At 50.8% G+C, this 16,066-nt stretch overlaps 1 protein-coding gene and 1 long non-coding RNA gene across 14 annotated transcripts in view; one reads left to right on the forward strand and one right to left on the reverse strand.

The window, feature by feature from the left end:
• The window catches only part of Mcf2l (MCF.2 cell line derived transforming sequence like), a 145,812-nt gene that overhangs the window by 90,594 nt on the left and 39,152 nt on the right, over positions 1-16,066 (reverse strand). For 4 of the 13 annotated variants that reach the window (XM_085844196.1, XM_085844195.1, XM_085844191.1 and 1 more), the window contains exon 1: positions 11,513-11,780. The exons of 6 other annotated variants lie outside the window; for them this stretch is intronic. In XM_085844196.1, coding sequence (XP_085700322.1) covers positions 11,513-11,591 — 79 coding nt within the window. In that variant the 5' untranslated portion in view covers positions 11,592-11,780. Of the gene's footprint in view, positions 1-869; positions 1,437-11,512; positions 11,781-12,074; positions 13,244-16,066 lie in introns of those variants that run through there. 3 more of the 13 variants (XM_085844192.1, XM_085844187.1, XM_085844197.1) reach the window with 3 other exon arrangements.
• On the forward strand, positions 11,783-15,618 carry LOC147002534 (uncharacterized). Its single transcript, XR_015048693.1, has 3 exons — positions 11,783-12,147; positions 13,750-13,860; positions 15,209-15,618. It is a non-coding gene; the product is annotated as an uncharacterized LOC147002534 (long non-coding RNA).

The raw sequence follows: 16,066 nt of genomic DNA on the forward strand, positions 1-16,066 counted from the left end.
CCGTTTCTACCCTGCTGTGCCCATGCTGGTTTATAAAGCACTCTCAGGAGCTAACTCCTGGGGTAGAAGATAGGATGAACTTTAGATATTGGACCTCCAGATGGCTGCCTCTCCTAGTGGACCGCCTGTCCTTCCCCAGTGCATGCAAATCTAAGATGGACACCAGGAGGCGCTGGTCCTTTATGTCCACAGTGGGACACAGTGGAATTATAGCTGACACCCTAAAGGATGCTATGTGAGCCTACGGTCAGAGATCACCGCAGCCCTGAATTCCCTGGTAACATCTGCGTCCCCAAGCTCCTGGGGGAAAAGAGTCTTGTGTTCCCTGCCAGGACCAGAACTCTGCCTCAAGGCATGGCTCTGGCTCCAGCTCCAGCAACTGGAACGGCCCCACTTCTCTGGATGTTAATTTGTAACACATTAGTCTGAGATTGGGAATTTAAACTGGCTGAGCAAATGTGCTGCCCCAAAGAGAATCTGAACTGGGAGTGGGGTGGGGGTGGGATATAGCCACTGTGAAAACAGGCTGCTGGGGACCTGGATGGACTGTTCAACCTGGGAGCAAGCCCCACTGACTCTTCAGACAGGGAGTGCATCATGGCCATGTCTGCCCAGGACTCCCACCACCACAGCTTCTTCTGAGCCAGGCTCTCAGACCAGAAGATAAAAGGAAGTTCAGATAAAGCCAGACTCCACACCCAGACCATCTTTGCTTTGAGCCAGGATGTCTAACAGGTCACAAGACATTTTTTAAGGGTCCTGGAAGTACCACTCAAAATATTTTGAAATGTTGAATCATCACAAGAAAGTTCTTGAAAAGGGAAACTAAGTCCAAAGTCCCCAGGGAGGTGTCATTTCTCCTGACTCACCTGGCTTGTGGCGCCCTGGTGCTCCCCGACGCTTCCTTGGTAGTGACCAGAACCGCCGCCCGGCCCCCCGGGACGCACCCTTTTCTGCCATTGCGTTGCCTTCCTGACGGTTGAATGCAGAGGCCCAGTGATGCCTCAGGACCAGTTCAGGTGTCAGCCCAAAGAGCCCTGAGGTTCCCGAGGCCTACAGGCCTTCTTCACTAGGGCAGTCAGAAACTATGGAGGCACCAGCCACCTGCACGACACACCTGGGTCCTGAGCTGTCACGAGAAACAGGTGCTGACGTCCCCGGTGACCTTGAATTTTACCAAGTCATGAGAAAGAATGGGGTCAAATGGCCTCCTGGGTTCCCAGCCTCCCCTTCAGTCCCCAAGCCAGAGGCTCCACACCTGCTGCTCTCCTCACAGACGGAGGCCGAGGCTGCAGGATGCCTCCGCTGCTGGAGACCAAGTGAGAATGGCTGAGCCCGCCCATCTGTGCGCTAGTCCCACTTGCTTCCTTCCTTAGACAGGGGCTGTGTGGACAAGAGCCGCAACTGTCCGGGAGCTGCTCCAGGCAGAAACACCTTCCAGGCTTCAGGAAGTCTCAAGTTCAAACAAACAACTACAAACCAGGAGGAAGGGAGGGGCTGGCTGCGAGCTTACTGAAATAAATCGGGAAGTTTCCCAGTCTGTTGTCCAGCCCTCAGCAGAGGAAACCGTGAGGCGCCCAGCTTGGCAGGGACACTTTCCATGGGACACGCCGAGCCTCCCAAGCCAGCGGCTAATGACCTCTGCCCTGGTGCCCACAGATGCTTTGGAGGGAAAGCGAAGGGACAGCACCGGGGTTTCCAGTGACAGCTAAGTTGGGAGCCACCATCTGACTCCATGTGCTGGGCACATCCTAGGGCCTCAGACCCTCAGGTCTGACACTCAGGCACTTCATCTGAGCACCATGATAACACAACCATGCCAGATAATGAACATGGTCCACAGCCATCTTCAATAGCTTTATCAGTCCAGGCGCAGGAGACAGTGTTGAGGGTTGGTGTCAGGTGGGCTCCCCAAAGACCTGAGCCATGCGTCTCCTGCCTCAAAAGTCCACACAAGGAGTGGGGCCACATTTGTGTTTAAATGGAACAGTGTTTAATTGGCCTCTGTTCTCTAGAGTGCGCTCAGGGTTGCACACAGACTTGCTCACCGCCTGTCCTCCCATGGGGTTCTGGGGATAAGGGGTAGGTGCTTTCAGCCGTCAGAAGGTAGGAGAGGTGCTCGCTGTCAGTATCCAAAGACATGGCTTCTATGCAGAGGTTTCTTGTTAGATCCACTTCTTAGTATTACAGGCGAACGAAGCCAGCTAGGCTGCAAGCCAGCAGCCACCCCCCACCCCCGCCTTCCACCTTGTACACCCAAGCCCGAGCTGTCCTCATATCCCAGCAGACAGGGCCACAGACAAACACAAGGGTGTGGCCCCCACATCACAGACATGAAGAAGAAACCCACTAGCCAACCAAGAGGGAAAGCTTGGCTGGCCTTGCTTGACCTGTGCCTCACCTCTGCCCTTGCCCAAGCAAATGCAGTTGCTCACGCAGAATCAGCACAGTTGGGAAGAAGGCACACCTGATATGGCACCTCAAGGTTCAAGCCTTTTAAGCTGATGGCCTTAAACATCTGGTCCCATGGGAATCACCACAAGCAGCTGGATGTGATCTCAGGCCTGAGACCAACAATGACTCCTCTCTCCATCCTGCCCTAGCCAAGCGCCGGCATAGCACATGGTGCACACTGTGGGTCTGGGGCCCTGAGCCCAGCACTGAGTTAGGCTGAGCCTGCACACCTACAGTTTCCCATTTGATACTATTTCCAGCAAGTGTGCCTGGGCCAGGTCTGTCTTCTCATGTGTTTCTAAAATGCCATTAAAACAGTTTTCAAGAACCTGTCTTGAACTGGGTATGGTGATACATGCCTTTAATGCCAGCACATGGCAGGTTTCAAGAGTTTGAGGGCAGAAACTATGTCTATGGAGTGAAATTCTAGGGCAGCCAGATAACACAGAGAAATCCCGTCTCAAAAAGGAAGAGAGGGAGGGGGAAAGAAAAAATAAAAAGGGAAGGGAAGAAAAGAAAAAGAAGAGAATGGAACCGGACGTGGTGGTGTATGCCTTTAATCCCAGCACTTGGGAGGCAGAGGCAGGTGGATTTCTGAGTTCAAGGCCAGCCTAGTCTACAAAGTGAGTTCCAGGACAGCCAGGGCTATACAGAGAAACCGTCTCAAAAAACCAAAAAAAAAAAAAAAAAAAAAAAAAAGAAAAAAAAGACGAAGAAGAAGAGGAGGAGGAGGAGGAGGAGAATGGAGTCAACCTGGGCTGGGCTATGCTCCTCATCCACAGCCTACTCGCTTCTTCTCCTACATGATGCAGACCCCTGGTCCTGTGAGACTGGATAGGAGTGGTAGCAAGACTTACAATCAGGGCAGTAAGGAAGATGGGAGGAGCAGAGAGGTGGAGCCTGAGGATGGTTTGCCAGCCAGCATAACCTAGTCAGAAAGCCCCAGGTCCCAATGAGAGATATTGTCTCAAAAAATAATGTAAACATCTACCAAGGAACAACACCTGAGGTTGCCCGCCAACCTCCACATGTAATACCTGTGTGTGCACACACGTGAACATAGGATGCTTGTACCCATGCACCCATGAACACCCTCCTTCACACTCCTGCACATACGCCCATGCATGCATACAACCATGCATGCACACCCAGAACCTATGCATGCAGCTAAGTGTTCAATGCTTGCCTACGATGTGCGAAGTCAGGTTCAGTGCCCAGCACTCCAAACAAACAAGGAAGCCTCCCAAGACGCACCCTCCTCGCTCACAGGACGGAGTCCTGTGTGGGGCACCAGCTCTCCACCTAGTCTAATACCCTGTTAACAATACCATTAGTGACATTTAAAACTGGTTCTTTACTTCACGGGTTAAACAGCACAGCTATGTGGCTTGCCTCTCAAGTTGAGAAATTGGATTTTATGCTTTGGGAACTGGCTTTGTTTCTTTAACAGCATTACAGGGGGAGTAGAGGAAAACCCAGGGCATTTGTGTAAAGCCAGTTTAGATCCACCAGAGCCACCGAATCTCCGTGACTTTCAGAAAACAATTGGCGGGTCTGTGTGTCCCAACTGACTGCTTCAAACTTTCTTGCATGACTCCTCCCAGATATCTGATTTCCTTCTAACATTTGGGAATCTCCCGGGGTTTGGGTGAGGACAGAGGATCCTTTGAGGCAAACAGAAGCCCTTACTTTATGGTCTCTTTAGAGAGCTGTGTGCTGAACTCCAGCCCTTTGTGCCACAGCCTCTTTTACCAGAGGTGGCTCTGGCGTTATCAGCCAGAAGACCGTCATCCACAGTGGGCCATGGCCGTCTCGATGGTCAGCAGCCACAGGGCGCAGTAGGGCCTGAGTGGGCAGGATTTCTACAAACCGAAACCTCCTTTCTGCAATGCCCAGAGCATCTTTTAGCCTCCCCTTCAAAGAACCCCAAAAACGTCAAAGCTCATGGTGCTGCATCGCTGCAGTGATGTCATGTTTCCACAGAACAGCCTCCCATGGAGCTGGGCTCATCTCTAGGTTACAAATGATGCCTAATGTTTCCCTCAGTCAACATCCGCTCCTCAGGTCCCACCGACTGCTCCTCTGCGTGTCACTTCGATCCCTGGGGACAGGATGATGCTCCCCAAGGTGCAATGTGCACAGCCCTACCTCAGGTAAGTATTCCTTTGACAACAACAGAGAACACTGACATTCCATTTCTTAACAAGAAGGAAGGCCTCCTATATAGATGCCCAGTTGTTCAGTTGACCATTGAGGCTCAGCACTGCCTCAGTCACCAACAGCACAAATGACCTACCTAATAAATAGCCCCAGCAAAACACAGAGCCGTGTCACCTCATGCTCCCGGCTCTGCGAGACTAAGAGGTCTGCTCTATGTTTCCTTCTGAACCAGGTTATAGGTTGGAAAAACAGTATAGGCAAGTCTTGGTAGGAGCCATGGTCACAGCCAGACACTGGGGTCTTCACTTCCATCCTTGTTTTGTGAATAAGGGGCAGCTTAAGTATTTCATCAATTAGCTTTCATATTTACTTTCACAGTCTCCATTACAAGATATTACATGTAAGATATCTCAACCGAGGGCTGCAGAGACGGTTCTGTGTTTAAGAGCACTTGTTGCTCTTCCAGCAGGCCTGGGTTCGATTCCCAGCACACACAGGACAGCTCACAACTGTGATTCCAGTCCCAGGAGATACACACACACACACACACACACACACACAAGCACAGACAAGAAACACTCATTGTAAAATACATTCATAAAGACAATCTTAAAAGATGCTTCAGTCTCTGTTCTCTGCCCTAAAATGTTGCTATCCACATCCTCACACTTTGAACCTGTTTCCTTAGACACAATAGCAGCAGCATTTAGTGTAAGTTTTCTCTCTTTGTTATTCCATTTAATGTATTTTCTTTTGTGAGTGTACATGGGTGCATGCTTGAGTGTGTGCATGCGTACAGGTGTGGGTGTGAATTTGTGTGTGAGTGGGTATATTTGAGTGAGTGAATGAATTTGTGTGTGTGTGTGCGCATGTGTGTGTGCGTGTGTGTGTTCGTGTGTGTGTGTGTGTGTGTGTGTGTGTGTGTGTGTGCGCGCGCGCGTGCGTGTGTACTTGCCCATGTGCACACACACTGAGGCCAGAGGAGGGATGTCTTACTCTATCATTCTGTACTGTGATGCTTTTCACCAGGGTCTCTCCCTGAGCCTGAAGCTCATCATCTCTGCCAGGCTGATGACCAGGGAGCTCCTGGGATCTTTGGGCTCTCCAGCCTGCAGTACTGTAGTTACAGGCATGCATCACACATATGGCTTTTATGTAGGTGCTGAGGATTTGAACTCAGGCCTCCATGTTCACACAGCAAGTGCTCTTACGCACTGAGGCATCTCCCCAGACCCACATATTATGTATTTTGTATCTGACCTGCAGGCACTGTGGCCTGATTTACAGCCAGGTAATGCATCGCTGCATTGCAAGCAGATGCTTACCATGGGTGGGTGGACAAACAAATGGATAGATGCCATAGGCAATACTTCACGAGGGAGGAATGAATACCAACTTACTACCTGGCCAACCAGAACATCTCTCCCTTATCCTTCCCCCATTTATGTCTATTCTGCAAAGTAACTCAGGAAAACCACAAGCTTCCCAAGAAGAGAACCAGGCAAGGAATCCTTTTACAGTTGCTGGGCCTGTGACTGTCAGAGTCACCACAAACTGTGCTGGGTGGCTCTTCTGCATCCTTAGAGTAAGGATCCAGACAGTCGGAAAGATTCATCCTACTTCAGCCTGCCCTGCATCCCACGGACAAACAGCTGGAGATGCTCAGATAGCAACAAGCTTGCATTGTGAGCATGAGGGCCCAAGTTTGTTTCCCCCAAACCCACATGACAAAGCTGGGTGCAGTGGGGCAAATTAGAAGTCCCAGTGCTGGGTGGCGGAGGAGGGTGGATCCCTGGGGATCACTGGCCAGCCAGTCTAGTGAAACCCTCCAGCTCCAGGACAGTGACAGATCCTGTCCCCCCAAACCAAGGTGAACGGAAGGTGTGGGAAGAACAGCACCTAAAGCAATCCTCTAGACCCCACACATGTACCTGCACACAGGAGCAGGCATAGACGGGGGGTGGGGGGTGGGGGGGTGGGAGAGCTGCCCAGGCTCTCCTCCCTCAGGAGCAATGCTGGGCAATGGTAGAAACAGCCCCGTGTTGCAGAGCCCTATCCTCCAAGCAAAACAACCTTCTCCATCCACAGCTGTGGCTGCCCACAAGAACCACTCAGAATCAGGCCCGTAAGGTGAGGGTTGCAGGCCCTCGTCTGAGAGCGCAGCTCCCTCCCACACCTCTCCCCCGCAATCTGCCCTAGCTGAATGTCGCCTTGTGGTTAGAAGGTGGGAGGTTGACAGAAGGCAGTACTCCATCTGTGCAACCATGAGGGAAGCCAGCCATTCTGGAATGATACTTTCCAATAAGATGGCTGCTTTGGGGGTCACACACACTCTATTTATAACCCGGCATGCTTTTAAATATGTGTGATAAACCCATTGGGTCTTCTGGCTGGATGTTGTTGGTGTTCTATAGGGGGGTGGTGTGTATTTATTTGTATCTCCCAAGATAAATTCACGTAGCAGTTTCCTGGTATCTCAGCTGAGTGCGTGCTCACTATGGCACATCTAAGCCTCTGAAGTATTAGGAATCTGAATCCAGGCCTGGATTCTAGTTTCAGCTTTCTAATTCATAGATTTGGAAAGACATCTCTTAGGAATATAGTGCTCACTCTTGGGCTCTAAGACAACCACGCAAAACCCGGCACAGCAGCTCCCAGAAGAGCCGAGAGTGTAACTCATGCACCACGCATGTGCAGTGCAGCGGATGCTGCTCATCCCTTTCCTGGGCCACAGACATCTTGGATCCCTTGGGAGCAGCATGGAGCTCAGAGGAAGTCTGTCACACTGCTCCAACATGACAGCTACTGTAGCTGTCTTGGGGACTGCAGAGGTGATATGTCACCAGCAGAGCTAGGTCTCTCTGTACTACAGCCCTGTGACATTGCCCTTTAAGTAAGCGAGATGGCAGCATGTTGGTATGAATGTGATGGTGTGAGAGTCTTCTAGGCATCTTGCACGAGGTATAGCTATAATGGATGCAGGCCTGTATGAGGTATAGACATAGAGCAACAGGCATAGCAGCTCACCGAGAACAAAGAGCCACTTCCAGAAGGTTGGCCAAGCCTCCTCTGAGGACTGTGGGACTCAGGCAATGGCCAGCCATGTTGCCTTCAGCTCTGACAGTGCCAAGTGAAACATGCAGGCATTGGTCACATGGCTTGGGAAAGTGATAAGTGACACCACACGGCTACACCCAAGACTTGCCACTGGGGATGAGAGGGATCAGCCCTGGACTGCCAGCATGAGAAAAAGAATTCTTAAAAAGGAAGAGGATGAATCTCAATGGGGAAAAGATACACTGAGCAGGTGGCATCAGTACAGACCAGAAAGAGGCAATGTGACAGGGGCAGACCAAGACCACGACACTGGGACATGGAGGCACAAGCCGGCTAAGGGGCTCCATCAAGACAACCACAATCGACAGCCATATACCTGAAAGGTTTCCCAGTGAAAACCACAGGGAGGTAAATACCCCTTCCAGGGACTCGCAGAAGCAGGAACCTCATATGCAGATGAGCTTATGCCTTACCGTCTTCGTCACGGGCCACTCTGCATGTATCTGAGCTCACTCTGTATGTACCTGGGCATTCAGCCTGGCCCTTCACCTAATCTCACTTCCATCCAATATCTGCCAAAATACTTCAAGAATCATGTCAGCCACACAAGTACTCACTTCCCACTGCAGCCTTCTCCAAAGAGGAGAGATGGAAATAGCTATTACATCTCACCTCCCCAGCATCTCCTCAGAAAACACTGTCATGGATGTAGATTTCTCCAGAAAAGCAAGCCAGCCAGCAAGCCAGTCAGCCAGCCAGCCACACACACACACACACACACACACACACACACACACACACACACACTCAGATGGCACCAGGTCAAACACTTCCAAATGGTTGAATTAGTAGTTAAAAGTTGAAGTTTAGTCCTAGACCTTGGTGAGCTTTGTGGAGGTGACAGAAAGGGGAGGAGGAAAATCAGATGTTTGCATCACAGGGGACGGAGCCAGACAGAGTCACCAATATCCCCTCATCATCCATGTTCTGAGGCAAGTCAATGGCTAGCTGGTTGAATATAGATAATTAAGATAGCTAAAAATTCTTAGTTTCAGAATTTAGACGGATCATATTAAAACATGACATAATTTACATTGTACTGTTTTACATGTAATCTAATATCCATCTAGCCTGATACCATCCATCCATTTATCCATCTGTCCATCCATCCATCCACTTACCTGTCTATCTATCCACTCATATAGCAATCTATTTTCTTATCCACCACATGTCTGTTTATCACCCATCCATCCACCCACCCACCCATCCATCCATCCACATATCCACCCATCCATCATCCATCACTCACACATCTGTCTACATTTTATCCATCCATCCATCCATCCATCCACCCCTTAGTCATCTACCTATGAAAGCACCCCCACTCCCTATTGATGAAGAAGGTGGGGCTGGATTTAAAGACTCATCCTCTACATCAGTTTTCCAAGTTTGATCGTGGGCCAGCACCATCTTCACCACCTGGGAATTTTAAAGAGAAAAATTCTCAGATGTCGCTGCACTGCCTTCCTGAGTCAGGAGCTCCAAGGTGGCTTGCATTTGTCTTTTACCCACCCTTTCCACTGACTTGCTCGAACATCAAGGATCATTCAACTCAGTCCACACCATTTCTCCCCTAAATGTTCCTTGTTTTTCACCAAATCCTGCAAATCTAAAGAGAAAACCAAAACAGAGGAAAATGCTGGAAAGGAGCCAAGTACCTGGAAGGGTTCTGCTGATGGAAAGTGTCCAGCATCGGGACAAAGGTCAGGTTCAGAAGTAAACGTGAAAGCAAAATGGCCAAGGTCAAACAGTACAGCTCCTGGATAGTAGACATCATGCCCTGCCAAGCAGCCCGGGTAAGAAAGTTCTGGGTCATGATATGCAAATATGAAGAGAGAACACAGCAGCATGGCCTGAACAGCACAGGCTTCCTACGTGGCTGTGAGCACCAGGAGAGCCACAAAAGGTCAGATCTGCAGCTCTAAGGACAGTCAAAGCCCTCAGCTGCAACCCCATGCCCTTCATTCTAAACAGCTTCACCAGTCTCTAGCTCAAGCTGCCAGAACTCTACCCATTTCTGGCCATGACCTTAACATGCCCCTGGACCATGAACAATCCTATGACCTTGAGCTGCATTCTGCTAGAAGGGACTCTTGAGGACATGCTCAGAATGTAAACCCTGAGTGATAATTACATAGACCTATATCACTCCCTACAGGGGTGGAAGCAAGAACCTTCATTGTGCATGCACAACTCCTGTCCCCATTGCATGACATATAGCTGCTAACCATTAGAGCCCACCTCCCCAGTGCCACAGCAGATTGAGTTATCCTGAGAACAGGAGAGCCAGGAAGGGTGCAGGCGCGGTGACATCTCCCTCCCACCACTGAACAATGGGATGCTCATATCAGAGGGTCCTGACAACCACATCTTTGGGTCTTAGTGGAATCTATAACTCTAGTACTGCAGCAACCTCAGAGGGCACAGGCTGGAGCTGCTGCTTCTGGCGAGACAATAGTAGCCACCGGGGCCCAATCCAAGGATGCTTGGACAAACATTCAATGAGTGTCTGGTCCAGGTTCTGCTCCTCTGGGAGCCTTTTTACAACTTAAGACACACATGTTGTGTCCTTCAGAGCCCAGGAGGGAACCTCAGGATCTGAAACTCAGGGATGACGTCACTGCTGGAGCAGTTCCCACTCTTGTGATCCCCCATGCCAACCAAGCACAGGTGGGAAGGGCAGCAAGTCCCACTTCTTCCTCAGCCGCCCCCTGGGCAGGCAAACAGCTCCCTGGAGCTCCACACTCATTCAGACCTTGTCCAAACAACACCTAGAAAATTGGGCCACATCTCTAAGAGGAAGAGGACAGAAGGCATAAACGTCTGTCTTTTCTTTTCACCCATTTATAATAAGCAGCCATTTCACTTGCAAAGCCAGCGTGATAAACTGACCGTCTGTCTACACAAGTGTTGGGGAGACCACCGCACTTGATGCTTATGCTGATTTAGTCATTTAATACAAGGAGGGTGCCACACCCAGCCCAGACAACGAATGAAATTTTAATCCCTCAGGAAAGTATTACTTAGAAAACTAGATAACGCCACGTATCACATAACACATGACAAAAACCAACCTACTTTTAATAGCACACCACTATTTCCTCCCCCATGCCAGACACAACTAGTCAGTGGTACCTGCTTCTTCTGCAGCGTGCCAGGAACCCTCGGCACAACGGATGGAGGCCAACAGCAAGATGCATCCTGCCAGCTCCAAGGGTCTAAAATCTACAGGAGGCTGTAGCTTGTCCCTCACGGCTTATTTTAAGTAATCAGAAATTAATCCTGAAAATGAATGTCTAATTGCACTGCTCGCCCTCTTCTTAACCTATACTATTTTCAAATATTGGCTTTAAGGTTGGATAGTGCATAGTGAGGATTTTACCTCCCATCCCATCCCAGTGTCTGCAGGGCCTGGGCTTGGACCCTGGGCCATTCTGGGCTCATAATTCCATGGCCACTGCAGCAAATGAGGTGATGCTCCCAAGCAGACTTGCAGACTCCCACCACGGGCAAATGGCTCCACTTACAAACCCTCATCTCCTAGAAAGCCAGCGCTGCTAGTCTGTAATTCTCAAACTGTGTCAAGCAGAATAAAATCACACTGTCAATCCACAAAGCCTAGAAGATACCAAAAAATGCCCATCACGCCTGCCTTTGCTGTTATCAGTGCTAGGGGATAGTGAATGAAGGTGGTTATACAGCCATTAGATGCAATTCTCTACAATTCAACAAATGATGTCAAGCTTAAGAATATATAATCAAGGCCAGCGGCTCCTCCTACCAGTGTTCTTGGAAACCGCGTTTAATCTCTGCACCATTTCTTCTAGGGCCATCTCTTCATTTCTCAGCCAAAACCTCATCCTCCGATTCAACAAAACCGATCCCCAGAAGATCGTCCTCCGCTGCACCAGAGGTGCTGTCGGGTGGGGCTAGGCCGTGGGGAGGGGGCGCGGCTGGAGCGGGGAGGGGGTTGTGGCGCTTTCCTTGGCTTCCCAGGATTGGTCTCCGCGCCACAGGGAGGGGGGCGCGCTTTGCGTTGATGGGGGGCGGGGGGCGCTAGGCGGAAGCGGAAGCACTGAGCCTGCCGGGCGTGTCACCACCCCGCACCTGGAGTCATGCGTGTGCACCACCTGAGCACCTGGGAGGCTAGTTTGCATCAAGGGGACATCTGAAAGCCCCGCTACGCAGGCGCACAGGTCTGCCCTTGCCCTTCCCCCTCTTCCTAGGGTTTCTGTCCTCCGGGATTGGAAGTAGCTGCTGCAGGGATGCGATCCCAAACCACCCAAAGAACATCCAGCCTGAGCCCAATGCTCCCTTTACTTCCTGCCCCAGGCCCCCTTTACCTCCCGCCGCTGCAGGGCAGGTGCAGAGTCCACAGCAGCCCAGAGCGCGCTCTCCACGAGGTCTCATGCCCAGGTAAGAGGGAGACCGTGGGTAGCTGGGGCAGGACTTGACTCTCCCAGCAAGGGCGGTGCCAGACCTAAGACACAGGTCTGCGAGAAGGAAGCTCAGCTGTAGGCCCAGGGCTCCCTAACCTCGCCATGTTTGGCAGAGGGCCACGCTCTGCATCTGACACCACCGGCTTCACACAGATTCCGGGTCGCTGGTGCACAGAGTACTAATTGCAATGCACAGGGTGGCGAACACCAGCCTCTCCAGCTGCTGGCCATCTTTTTATTGTTTGGTCAGACGGGTCGCATCCTGCCAACAGGATAAATGCCCTGGCACTGTGGTTTTTCAGTAACACGTGGGAACCCCAGGACCACAGACTCCAATAACATGAGTGTATCAAACCCCAGGACCACAGACTCCAGTAGCATGAATTGTATCAGCACCATGGTGTGCAACAACGCAAATGTGCACCAACATGTATATCAGCACTATGGTGACAGAAACATGTGTGTACCAACATGGTGTACATGCAGTAACATACATGTGCACCAAGACCAGTATCCAAGAATACATGCATTGGCACCACAATGGCCAACATATGTGCTCCAACACCATGATTCCCTAAACTGGGCACCATCACCACAGTACCCAACGCGTATGCGTTGGTAGCTGCACAGACACACCTATATGTACCGTAAGACCACAGCTTCCAACAATATCCACCCGCACTGAACAATCCAACTACAGACGTGTGTACCAGGATGCCGTTGCAACAGTGTCTATGTTGGGCTCAGCACTGAACTAAGGGTCAAGACACAAAATGTCAGATGTCCCAGGATTTGTCCTCAGAACTCCTGGCCTGGAAGGTAAAGATCTATAAGATAATTGCCGTGCTAAAGTCCCCAAAATCAATGTGTAATAACCACATATAGATATAATGATAAGATAGATGAAATTGGCCGGGCAGTGGTGACGCATGCCTGTAAACCCAGCACTTGGGAGGCAGAGGCAGGCGGATTTCTGAGTTCGAGGCCAGCCTGGTTTACAGAGTGAGTCCCAGAACAGCCAGGACTGCACAAAGAAACCCTGTCTCAGGAAAAAAAAAAAAAAGATGGTAGAAATTATTGCTTTTCTGAAAACTAAGCCCCTCAAGCAGCAGCAGTGGCTTTGCAGCAAGTCTCCACATGGACAAGTGAACCCTAGGCAGGCGATGCACTGTGCCTGTGGTCCTAAGAATCAGGTCAGTTGACACTTGGAGCTGTGTGACATCTGAAGACTGAGACTGGGGGAGTCACACTTGTGCCCCCCAGCTCCAGAACCTTCACTGCTCACCCCTCCCCCATGCCAAGCTGCTGCCTCCAGCCTCAGAGAAGGAAGGCTGTCATTAGGGCAAGTGCTGAGACGTAGGCCCTGCCTCTCCACAGGTTTCTTTCCTCACCTTCCATCTGCCGCACAGAGACAGGCCTGTGTCTTTCTAGCAAGCCCTCGAGCAGCCTAGGCTTCCTTGGGGCAAACCCCTGAGGTCTCATGGCCCGTGAGTGGGTCTGGCTTGTTATGTGCACTCCCATAGAGGTCCATCTGGTTCACGCTGTGACAAATACTGCTGATGTCATTCCATCTTCAAAGCCAGAACCAAGGGAAAAGGTGACAGTGTCTGCCTCCCTGTCCTAACCATCCTGTCGACGGAGCATCCTGGAGTTCCTCAATGTTCTAAGCACCTTCTTGGAAGCACACATGGTAAGGGCAGACCCCATTCTCCTGGTGACTGGAATGCAGCACCACCATCTCCTTGTCTCACACTAAGGAATCTGCAGGTAGGGAACAGATGGGACAGGGATGTAGAAGACAAAGCAGCAGCTCCTTGCTTGGAGCCACAGGGCACCAGAAGCACGGGGCCTAATGACACCAACTCACTTTGGCTGCAGGTGCAGACTTGAGCCGTCCTCCCCAGGGTCTTCAGGCTTTCTTTTGAGCCACCTTGGGTGATGGTCAACATGGATTATGAACTTGGCAGGGTCTAGAGTTATCTGTGTGACAGGCCTCTGGGCATTCTTTTTTTTTTTGGTTTTTTCGAGACAGGGTTTCTCTGTATATCTCTAGCTGTCCTGGAACTCACTTTGTAGACCAGGCTGGCCTCGAACTCAGAAATCCGCCTGCCTCTGCCTCCCGAGTGCTGGGATTAAAGGCGTGCGCCACCACGCCCGGCTTTTTTTTTTTTTTTTTTTTTTTTTGGTGCCTCTGGGCATTCTTTGAGGGAGTTTCTAGACTGGGCTAACTAAGGTAGGAAGATCCCCCCCAACTGTGGGGAGCACTGTTCTATGAGCTGGGGTCCTGGACTGAGCTCAGCAGCTGTATCCACCACTCCCTGCTTTCTGAAAGAAGCAATTCGACTCTCCTGACACTGTGACTTCCCCTTGTTGGAGGGATGGCACCCACAGCTGTGAGACAAAGTAAACCCTTTTCTTCATTAAGTTGACTTTCCTCAGGTATTTTGTTACTGTTACCAAAAGAGGTAACTAATATAACTGGAATTTCCAGAATAGCGCCAGCTCACAGGACAGGCCCAGCACCCAGTGTGCGTGAGGCCACAACAAGAGCAGCAGCCATCACCTTGAGAGAACCACCCTGTCCCCTCAAAGGTGAAGAGTTCTGAAGACCACCTTGTGAACCCAAGCCCTCACTAGACCACAAGACCAGGGCTCCTTAATTGTGCATACCTCGTGTCCCTAACCCACCCTTACTGTTTAAACCTAAACCTCATATCTGAATCCCCCAAACAGAAGAAGGGTCACTAAACCTCATGTCAGTACACCAAGGACAGATAAAGGGTGGCTGGACCCCTTACCTCCAAGGTGGCCATTATTATTCATCTCTTTAATGGGCAGTTTTAGGTGGGTGGCTGAGACAAGCTTGTTGGGATGCAATAGCCTGGCTTTTTTTTTTTTAAATAGTATTTATTTTATGTGTATGGGTGTTTGGTCTGCAAATCTGTTCACCATGTGTGTGCCTGATGCCCAAAGAGGCCAGAAGAGGGTGTCTATGCCCTAGGACTAGAATTAAAGAGCATTGTATTGCTGCCCTGCAGGTTCTGGGAATCAAACCCAGGTCGTCTGGAGAAACAGCCAGTGCTTTTAACCCTGGAGCCATCTCTCCAGCCTCAAGCCCTGACTTTTGCTCTAAAACCTCCCTGAAAGGACGAACACTAGTGTCCCCCACTGGGGCAGGATTCTGACTCTGACCTAAAACCAAGAGCTTGTCTCTAGGACCTTGCCAAGGAATGTGGGTTAGAATGATCTCTGGCTGTTTCAGCAGTTGCCCGGGTCACAAGGTGAGCCCCACCCCCAGCAGCTCCAAGAGAATCAGTGACCCAGAGGCTGGCCTCTTTCCTTCTTTCTCACTGCCTGGCTTGTGGGACAAAGGGCCCCAAGGGAGCAGGCTCAACCCCAGGCCAGGCCTCAGGGGGCAGGCGGATGCTGTAAGGCTATACCTGGATACCAGCCGTTCCCTAGCAACTATTCTGGAAGAACAGCCACAGGAGAGACAGAGGAGGAGGAGGAAAACAGACCCAGGGTGGGCCGGCCTGGAGGAGCCACGCCTTCTGAGGTGGAGCTGAGGAAGGGGCAGGGCCTGGGCACCAAGGCTCAAAAGTATTTCCCTTCATGCAAACAGGTTGAGACCCCAAGTGGACCCTAGACCATCAGAGTCATTACCAACTTAAGTGGAAACAGACGGATCCCTGGAGCTTGATGGCCAGCCTGACTAACACAGACCTCTGGCCTCCACATGTGAACACATATTGTACGTGTACGCATGCCCAGTAGTTACAGACAAAGGTTGTGGCTGTTTCAAAGTTTCTGAAATAGGCACATACTTTCATGTGTGCAGTCGTGTTACCAAACACAAGGGTGACTGCCTGTGTCCCAACAAGGCAGGTCTGGCCACC

Source organism: Mus caroli, unplaced genomic scaffold (genome assembly GCF_978045245.1).
Source record: "Mus caroli unplaced genomic scaffold, Mus_caroli_1 scaffold_10, whole genome shotgun sequence".
Classification (NCBI taxonomy): domain Eukaryota; kingdom Metazoa; phylum Chordata; class Mammalia; order Rodentia; family Muridae; genus Mus; species Mus caroli.